The sequence below is a fragment of the Osmerus eperlanus genome, chromosome 17, assembly GCF_963692335.1.
Source record: "Osmerus eperlanus chromosome 17, fOsmEpe2.1, whole genome shotgun sequence".
NCBI classification, from domain to species: domain Eukaryota; kingdom Metazoa; phylum Chordata; class Actinopteri; order Osmeriformes; family Osmeridae; genus Osmerus; species Osmerus eperlanus.
The window spans coordinates 9372013-9381924 of NC_085034.1; the positions used below are offsets into that span (position 1 = coordinate 9372013).

The following is a 9912-nucleotide window of genomic DNA, read 5'->3' on the forward strand; positions in this document are numbered from 1 at the left end:
GATTTAGAAGAGCAGTCATGACGAAAAGGGAATTTACACATTTTAAACGCATTTGAAACTTACAAAAAAGCTGTTAAAAGTTACGTTTTATTAGGTACAATCAAACTCTGTGGAAGGGAGTCCAAGCAAGGAGTGGTTCATAAGAGCGGATGGGTGCATATTAATTTTTGCAAATAGATTCATTTTTAATGAATGTCTAAATACAGTAACTGACCCCCTTAGAACATAAACTGGGTTGAGACCCAAAAAAGGGAATTTTCTTTGCCTAGGCTTCATAATGGCTGTTCGGTTCTCTTTGATAACATTTAATTGGCTAAAATGCAGTCCGATATATTGATGTACATTCATATACATGTATTTTTTTGAGTACATACCCGAAGTTATAAACAGTACCCAATATGACTACATTTCTGTAAAATGCCTCTCTTTCTGACAGATGGTGGTGGAGAGCAGTGGCCACATTGTTACACACACACACACACACACACACACACACACACACACACACACACACACACACACACACGGCTTCTTCACCACTGGAGCCCACTTCCTCTGGGACACAGGAAAACATGATGCATTGATTTACTTAGCACAGAAGCTGATTTATTTAGCTACAATGGTGCCTGGAACTCATCTGCATACTGTACTGATGAAACAACCTTACTTTGGGTTTTGAGAGAATATTTTTGTTTGTTTGTTAATGATAATGAAATAACGTTAATGAAAACATGTCAATTAAGTACAAATCTGAGCAGTCTTTGCATAATGAAGCAGAATAAAAGCATTGAAATGTGTATTCTACAGTTGCCTGCAATTCTACTTTGAGGGGACAGTGAAGTATCTACTTTGGGAACATCCAGATACTCATCTTGGACTCAAATGTGTGTCTCACTCCACTCTGTTTCTGCCAGGAACCTTGAAAATGTTAAGAGTTCAGTGGTCGTTGAGTAGAGCTGGAGGGGTGGCCATTTTCTTCTTGAACCCTTATTGTCTGTCAATGGTGACAGCCCTCTCAGTAATAACGGCGTATGAGGGCAGCCCTCTCAAACGTGACCCCCCTCAGCAGTATCCCCTGAGTCACGCAGACTCTTCTGGTGTTTCTGTTGCCATCAGGCCAGCACAAGTCCTGCAAGTCACACACAATCTTAACTAGTGCGTGTACTCCGTAAAACAAAAGTGCTTGCTGTGTGTGTGAGTCTGTGAATGCGTGTAGAAAACGTGTTCGTCGGTGTGTACAAGCGTATATACAATGTGTGTTATACACACAAGTGTCCGTTGACACCCCCCCCCCCCCCCCGCCGCCTCCAACACCCTACACCGACCGCTTCTCCACCCCCTGCTTAATGCCGAGCACCAGATGCAGGAACCAGTTGAACTGCACCGTCCAGCCCTTGTCCCTGCAGATCTCGATCTGGTCCAGCAGGTGGCGCTGGGCGTCCTCCTCGGTGCGGCCGACGGTCAGGGCCTCGCGGATGTACTCGATGTCCTCCTTGCTGGTCAGCTGGGGCATGCCCGTCATCAGCATCATGGAGAACAAGATGATCAGCAGGTTGGTGTGGTGCCTTAGAGCCAGGTAGGCCCGCACACACACATCCTGGGTGTGTGTGTGAGAGAGAAAGAGAGAGAGAGAGAGAGAGAGAGAGAGAGAACAAGTTTGACGACTCGGTTATTGTGGGCTATGGATATAGCAAATGTGGTAAACAAAAAGGTTAAATACATCGTTCTAACACATCATCAATGTTTAATACATCATCATTCAAGTGTGTACATCTTTTTTCTCCTCACACCTGGAACTTCTGGAAGTTTGGACTGCTCTTTTTGGAAGAGGTGCCCATGACATACAGGAAATCTGGGGTCAGAACAAAGGGGACCCGCTCCTTACTGATCCCCAGGAAACTCTTGTAATTCCCCAGGATGTGTCCAAAGTCAATGTGAAAAAGATTCCCTGAGAGAAGGCACACAAATGGAAAATAAACCTACAAAACTGTCATTGAGTGCAATGAAGTCAAGAGTTTTTTTCTGTTTTGGTATGACGTCGGGAAAACCGCTGTTGGCCGTGTTACCAGATTCGGTGACCATGATGTTGTCGTTGTGGCGGTCGCCTATTCCGAGGACGTAGGTGGCCACGCAGTAACCACCGCAGGAGTACACAAAGCGCTCCACGGCCTGTTGGAACTTGGGGGAGGGGGGAGGGAGGGAGGGGTTGAAGGGAGAGGAGGAAGGAGAGGATGAGAGTGGGAGGAGAAGGAGGTGGAGGAAGGAGGGAGCGAGATTGAGGAGGGGGACAAGGAGGGGGTTAGCAGGATGCGGTGGAGGAAGAAAGGAGCAACGAAGGGGGGAGAGGGGAGAGGAAGGGGAGGAAGAGAGAGAGGGAAAAAAAAAGAGTAGAGACAGCAAAGGTGTTTCATTTTTGGTTTTTCAGAAGCGCCACGCTTCTCTCTACCCAACATATTTGCATAGTCCACACAAAACCAAACAAAATGATGCAAACCCAGAATGAACATTTGACTAGCCATGTTTAGTATCACCACAGCCCTTCCGTGGTACACTGGCTGTTGTTTGATAACACAACTAAGCTCACACTGGCTATACATTTGTTGAAATCAGGTACACTGCTATATTTTGAACACAAAGAAAGGAACTTTCCCATAATAGCCACACAAGCAAGACCGTGCAGGTGCTGAAGCAACCTTATGCGTCTACGGTTGAAGACAAAGAGAGAAGCAGAGGAGACAGGAAGTGGTGTTTCCTTCCTCTCCAGGCGCAGCTTCTAGAGCCTTCCCCCTCAGATTAGCGCGGCCGTTAGCGGCGGGGAGTGCTAGTGTGCTATACCCAGCCACCTACCTTCTCCTCGCTCACACACTTGTCCCGGAGCCACTGGTGGAGGATCTCGTCCTTGAAGGCGCCGGTGCTGCCCACGACGCTCTGCTGGATGTTGGCGATCGTGGTGGCGTCCTTCACGATCTCAATCATCCCTGGAGAGGGGATTGTAATGTCAGTCAGAATGTACACTGCACAGTTGCTTCGAAAATGTGAACAAACTATGGTTTAGTGAACTGGAGTGAGGATGGAGGGGGGAAAGAGAGCGAGAGAGGGAGAGAGAGAGAGAGAGAGAGAGAGAGAGAGAGAGAGAGAGAGAGAGAGAGAGAGAGAGAGAGAGAGAGAGAGGGAGAGGGAGGGAGGAAGAGAGAAAGGGAGCACAACAAAAGAAAGAAAGAAAGAAAGAAAGAAAGAAAAAGCGTGCGACAGAGATGGAGAGGAAATGTCTACATTTTGTTGGGAATGGTTTGGAATTGAGATGAATGGGAGGATGCAAGGCAGGGACGTGAACACAAGCATGAGTCTTCTAAGGAAATTACAACAGTATCACCCCTCCACCGTGTGCATTAAACCCAACAGTCAGACTCACCTATCTTGTTACCTGTGGAGATGCAACCGTATGGTAACAAAGACAGATCCAGAGATTCCTCCTCCCAGATGGATTCCATGATCAACAGAATCTATGGCAATGACACGTGACAAAGGGGATTAGAACCAACAACCTATTGTTGTTTATAATAGTCTTATATGTGAATGTGGTGCACAGTATAACATACAGTATAATAGTATAATGCTACTGTATGTTTTTAGTTCTAGGCCCATATGTAGACATCTTGGAATATGGACAATATGGACAGCTTGCTGGGCATTGTCCTGCGTGTCCCTCCCTGTCCAGCTGTCCCACCTGCAGGATGAGCATGTCCTGTCGGAGGTCGTCCCCGTCCTTAAAGATGACCCCGATGGTGTCAGTGGACAGGGTGGTGGGGTCTGCTCTCTTGAACTGCAGCCACAAAGGCTTCTTCTTGGACGCCATGACTTTGCACTGCTCAATCTAAACACAGGGCACACCTGCGAGTCAGGCCAGGGAAAGCTTTCGTGTGGAGAGGGATTCCAGAGAGGAGTTATGGAGTTATGGATGGGGGAGAGAAGGAGATTGGGGAGAGATTGGTAAGGGAGGAGTTGGATGGGGAGAAGGAGAGGGATGAGAGAGAGGGAGGATGAGGGAGAAGAGGAGAGATTAAGTGAATAAGGGGTTGGAAGGACAGAGAGGGGAGAAGGAGGAGAGAGAAAACAAATTGAGTGGAGAGACAAAGAGAACAAGAAAGGAAGACTCGGAAGGGGGGAGAAGGAGAGGGATGAGAGCGAAACCGCGCGCGAGAGAGAAGAAGAGAGATGACGAGAACCCACGCTCACGAATGAGGAGTTTGAAGGAGAGAGAGGGAGGAGCGACAGAGACAGAGAGGGGCGTGTCCTCACCACCAGGGCTCCAGCTCGCAACCCGGGGTCATAGGGAACCCTGAAGCTCTCTGGCAGACCCGACGTCTGCAGGTTCTCCAGCTTCTGCCTCAGCTGGAGCACCACTGGAACGACGCCATGGATCACAAACACATCCCATCATTCGACTACCAACCAAATATTTGATCATTTCTTCGTGCTTTATGTTTACAATGACTTACAGTGAGCGGAGTACGTTTTCTATCGCTGGAAATCTACATGTAATGTACAGTTTGTATGAAGCTTATACAAGCCGGGGTTGATTTCCAATACCTTGTGAGGAGACATCATATTTGTCAGCAGACATGGCCTTGATGTCACGGGTGACTTTCTGTAATGCTTCAGTCATTTCCACCTAAATAGTACAAATAGCAGGTCAGATTTGCACTTTACTATGTGTTGATATCAGTATGTTTACCTTATTGAACATGATGACAAATGTGAAATTGAGCGATACTTCTGTTTATAGTTGGTGCTTCCGACTAACTATACATGTACCTATCCACCAACCCGTAGCCTTGTCACACAAAATACCCAAACGAGTTTGAGAATTGTTGAGAAATCCTTTCTAATACTTAAACACTTGACGGGTCTTTTCTGATGCAAACCGGTGAATGAATAGTCAAGGATATAAACACCGCCCGTACGACACACTACAGATACTTGAAAGGACATGAAACACTATGAGTTTTGTTCAACCGTCCGGGTGTACAAACAGTGTGTACCTGGCGTTTGAAGTCATGTAGCATGGCCCCTCCACATCCTCTAAGGTAGGCCTCTAAGAGTACTGCGTATCTCTGCTGGTAGTGCATAGACTGAGCGATCTCACTCCGCAAGAACCAGAACAGGAAATGGCCGATCCGCTTACTCTGCACGTACACACAGACCGACACACCCACACACACACACAAACACACACACACAGAGACAGATATTCATTGACCCACTGTGAAAAATGACATTAGTTAAAGCAGAAGTGAATCTGTTGGCTGTCTGTACTAGACATGAATATGATGTGTGTGGAGTCGGAGCAGTGGTTACGGGGCGTTGAAGAGTTCTTACTCTGAGAGCACGCTTCAGCAAAAACCTGGCCAAGGCACTGTCATGGTACGGCTCGAATTTCACCGCCTACAGAGAGAGACAGACAGACAGACAGACAGGCAGGCACAGACAGGTAGACAGGCAGGTAGACAGGCAGGGAGACAGGTAGACAGGCAGACAGGCAGACAGACAGGCAGACAGGCAGGTAGACAGGCAGACAGATAGACAGGCAGGTAGACAGGCAGGGAGACAGACAGGCACACAGACAGGTAGGCAGGCAGGGAGACAGGCAGGCAGAGAGACAGGTAGACAGGCAGGGAGACAGACAGGTAGGCAGGCAGGCAGATAGACAAGATCAGATAAACAGACCCATACAAGAATAAAGTTTCCCCCCGAGCTGAATGATCTAAACACGACGGCAAGCTCAAATTAAACAGACATGGTGAAACACTTATTTGCATGTCACACCAAGAGCTCTTTGTTGGATGTGCCTGGACAGGTGGCAATTTATTTGACAGTTTGATACTGATGCACGACATATGCAAAATCAGAATAACTCCAGTTAGAAGGAAAAGAGGAAGCCCAAATCCAACATGTGACCCTTCTGTTACTCAGAGGCCAAACACTTTCACCGAGCCCCACCGATTGGTCAAGATGGAAGCCCATCTTCTGCTCTCACCTGCACCAGCTGCAGCAGGTAGCGGAGGACGTCGTCGTCCCCCAGGGTCTCCAGCTTGTGCACGGCCATGGAGCGGACGTGGGCGTCCGAGTAGTGGCAGTCCAGGAGCTGCATGGCCAGCCCCACGTCCAGGCCGCTGCGGTCCCACACCACGCTCTTCTCCAGCAGCCGGTGAGTGGCCAGCACCGCTGCCTGGTCCCCCCACTTCACCGAGCCGAGCAGCTTGGGGTAGGCCCTGAGGGGGTTGGACGCACGGCCCATGGGAGGAAGGTCGAAGGGAAAGGAGATCCAAATGGGATGACATGAGCGTATTTGAAATCCGAAACATGGGATGTGGAGTCCGAATTGATATGAGTGGGACTGTTGTGCTATGTGAGGTGGGTGAATTTGTTGTTTGTCTGGGGTCAGCCGGAGGTGCCCACCTGGGGTGGCGCATGCACTCGTGTTTGAAGTGCCACAGCAGCTCTTTGTCCTCTGGGCTGAGAGGGTTGAGAGGGTCTGTCTCCACGATGGCTTCAAACTGCTTCCTCAGGTGGTTGGGCATCTCTCTCTGGACTCTCTCCCCTCCCTCGGCCTCCGCCCCAGCCCCAGCCTCCCGGACCTCCCTGCTCTTGGGCAGGGCCACAGGGTAGCAGTATTTATCCAGCAGGATGGCTACGGCCATGGACGAGTCCTTCTCGGGGTTGGTGGCCGAGGTGAGCTTGTCGGCGTTGACGCTGCTGTTGTCCTCGCTCTTTTCCGGCATCTTCCACATGTGGAGGATGAACTCGCCCTGGCGCAGCAGGGAGCGGTGGTCCACCAGCAGGAGGTTGACGTAGTAAAGCAGGCGGCTTTTACTGCTCTTCCCTTCGCCTCCGCCTCCACTGTTGTCCTGGTAGGTGCTCGCCTTGAAGGTCTGAGGCTGGGCTTTACCACAGGATACCTGCGCTCGCAAGAGAACACGCCGTGACAACCACATACTCTAGGGCAGTCGACTGTACAGAACAATGCCAATAGCAGAGAGAGAAGAATGGAACTATAACATCATTGAATTGAACTGAAAGGCGAACCTAAAAGCAAGACTGCTTTACTGCGAGTACACCATGTCCTACATCTAAATCTGCCAGCTCTTAACATAGTGATCTCTATGATGATCGCTAAGTTGATGTCTGAGAATAAGAACGTATTTAAAGATGTGCATACTTTGGGAGGGGTTGGGGGGTCTCTCTGCTTCATTTGTTGATAGGCATGCAGGAAATGGCCTGAGCCTGATTCAAAACCAGGGCCCCACGTGCTCCACCAGGGCACACCAGAAATCCAAATGTTTTTGAGGTAAACACTGCCTCACCTGCAGGCTGAGGCGTGCCCCCTTGGGCAGATCCCGGATCCTAATATCAAACTCCAGCCAGGTGTTCCACAGCACCTCCTCGGTGAAGGGCTTGGAGGAGGTCTTCTGTTGGGCCAGCAGCTGTTGGCCGTGGAAGATGCTGGCCTCCACATACACGATGAGCTCTGGGTTACGAGGCAGGGTCGGGATGTCGACGCCCAGGATCTTCACCCTGAACTTCCGGTGGCAGTCCCACAGGGAGATGGTGAACACACGCTCATGATCCTTCTCATCGATGGTCAACTGCTCGTGGGTACCTGAGGAGAGAGTGGTAAAAAAAATTGTATAAAATCACTGACATGATATTTTAACTATTAAAGGGACAGTTCACACTAAACTCAAAATACAATTTCTTCCTTTCACCTGTAGTGTTATTTATCCATCCAATAAAAACAATCATTTGAAATCTATGCAACATACCTGCTACTCCAGTACAGTCATCCACTTGGGCCCAGTCCTCTTTCTGGACCAAGTCCAGATCCGGGTTTGGAGGTGACTCCAGAACCAGGTGAATCTCCTCCCCGTTCTTCAGACACTGCCGGACCCGGTGGAAGTCTCTGATTGGATGGTTCCCAAAGAGGTACTCCTCCCTCCCGCAAACCCGCAGGACGAAGTCCGCCTCGCTGAAGTTCTCTGGGATTCCCAACAAGGCCCTCTTGTTGGCTACCTTAGCGAAGAAGCTCTTCAGAACCTGGTCAGGCGTGTCGTCGATAGCCACCTTGATGGTCTGGCTAGCCGTGCTGCTGTGAACGACCAGAAGGATGTGGTTGTTGCTCACTTTACTGAGCAGGTACTCCGGCAAGGGTTTGGACTTGATCCAGGGGTCCATAGAGTAAAGTTTGGGATCGCGGTCTGACAGCTCGATCTTGCGGGGGGTCAGGAGCTTCCTGCGGGTGAACTCCAACTCGTCGTCATGCACGTTGCTGACGTCGGTGACGTCATAACCGATGAGGTAGTTGAGGTACCTCTGGTACTGGAGGGACTCGTCTGAAGGCTGGGGTCTGGAGACCAGGTGGATCTTACCCACATCCTTCTTTAGGGCTTTGAGGATTAACCAAATACAAATTCATAGGCAAAGTCATTAAAAAAAAGGTCAAATTCATAATAATGGACTACTTTGATACAGGAATTATTGGTTTTTATCCTGCCAGGATCCGGATTCTTAATGCCACGTTTTGTACACAGTTATTATGCATCCATGTTTCCTCTCTGTCTATAAATCCAAAACAACTGCTGCTTTTTAACCATTACATCCCCCCCCCCCCCCCTTCCTCCTCAAAACACACAAACCTTTACCTTTCCAGTAGCGAATGCAATCTAGGGTTTGGAACACCTGGTGTTTGTCATAAATCTCGCACCAGTTTCCTTTCTTCTTGTAGAGGAGGATGCAATGGTCTGGAGAGTATTTCTGGTAGAACTCCGGACAAAGGTTGGTGGCCACTGCCCTTAACCAAACCTGGGCTTTCACCTGCTCCACGGTCCAGTTTCCTGTCACCTCTAGCAGCAGGGTGTCTGGGCTGCGGCCTGTCTTGGTGGTGGTTGGGAGTGCAAACTCAATGGCTATCTGGTCCATGGCTACTGAAGAGGTGGAGGTGATGGGTTTCATCTTCCTTCTTCTCCTTCGGTTATCTTCTCTGAGGACTACTGGTTCTTCATCACTCATTTGCTGTTCCATAACCTGATTCGTCTTTTCGCCATCGTAGGAAAAAGGGAAGAGTGTGAGATGTTGATACTCACAAACGTCTTAGGGCAGCATCAGACATCTCGTTCTCTCCTCGTACTAATAAACGTTTCTTATCCTGGCATGTGGTGTAGCCTTCACGACTTGTGCTACTTCTTCTTTCACATTTACAGCAAAGGAAGTGTTGCAAAACAGGAAGCCTGGCAAAAACACTGTCAACTGCAGTCTACGTTTTAATTACCATTATTAACTAAATAACATGTTCATGGTTTTTACAGGAACCTAGCCTGTATATAAATATAATGTATTCGTAATAGTAAACAAACGGTTATGAATGCATCATCCCAAAACTTTATGAACCGTTAACAACCTTAAATCTTTATGGAGTAACGGTTCAGCAGCAAATACTCGTCAGGCGATTATTCCTTGACTTTCAATGTAAAACTTACCGCTCAACGCAGACACAAAAACGCCACACAAACAAGACTTTACATTTTACGTTGGTTTAACAGTCACTAAACCTTTTTCTGAAGTGATTCAGGAGTTTGAGAATTTTGCTATGTACGCCTCCGCTGTTTCTCCGTCGCCTTCAGTAGTTTGCATAGCCTACTGCTTATTGGTTGCTGAGTTATACTGTTAGGATTCATAAGTGTAGTTCTGAGCGCAGAAATGTCCTTGCAATTGGACTACATGCAACTGGTTTAGCAGACAATCATATTGGCATTTGATTTTGATTGGCAAACGTTACAACAATTTATTTGAATGGTATTTATCATTATAGCTACTCATAATAAGATCGATAATCCATATTGCAATAGAGTGTGCTCC

At 48.4% G+C, this 9912-nt stretch overlaps 1 protein-coding gene across 3 annotated transcripts; it reads right to left on the reverse strand.

Annotated features, from left to right (window-relative positions):
- Nucleotides 1-69: 69 nt before the first annotated feature.
- Nucleotides 70-9678, reverse strand: pik3cg (phosphatidylinositol-4,5-bisphosphate 3-kinase, catalytic subunit gamma). Of its 3 annotated transcripts, none has more exons than XM_062483572.1 (16): nt 9534-9678; nt 8700-9090; nt 7824-8444; nt 7365-7660; nt 6460-6959; nt 6038-6272; nt 5380-5445; nt 5043-5186; nt 4591-4672; nt 4300-4403; nt 3728-3874; nt 3413-3503; nt 2848-2978; nt 2067-2178; nt 1791-1948; nt 70-1597 (listed from the first exon to the last, which is right to left on the reverse strand). In XM_062483572.1, the coding sequence occupies exons 2-16, from the start codon at nt 9076-9078 to the stop codon at nt 1316-1318; spliced, it is 3348 nt and encodes a 1115-aa protein (XP_062339556.1). In that variant the 5' UTR covers nt 9079-9090; nt 9534-9678; the 3' UTR covers nt 70-1315. The 3 variants fall into 3 exon arrangements, with proteins under 3 accessions (XP_062339556.1, XP_062339557.1, XP_062339558.1); XM_062483573.1 differs by having other exon boundaries at nt 9584-9668; XM_062483574.1 differs by having other exon boundaries at nt 9606-9654.
- Nucleotides 9679-9912: the final 234 nt, after the last annotated feature.

Excerpts from the sequence above, each read along its gene's own strand:
- pik3cg (XM_062483572.1), bottom strand. The coding sequence starts at position 9,078 with ATGGAACAGCAAATGAGTGATGAAGAACCAGTAGTCCTCAGAGAAGAT. Across the intron at positions 3,875-4,299 it reads TGCGAGCTGGAGCCCTGGTG|ATTGAGCAGTGCAAAGTCAT; the intron begins GTGAGGACACGC and ends CCCTGTGTTTAG. Across the intron at positions 1,598-1,790 it reads CAAACTTCCAGAAGTTCCAG|GATGTGTGTGTGCGGGCCTA; the intron begins GTGTGAGGAGAA and ends ACACACACCCAG.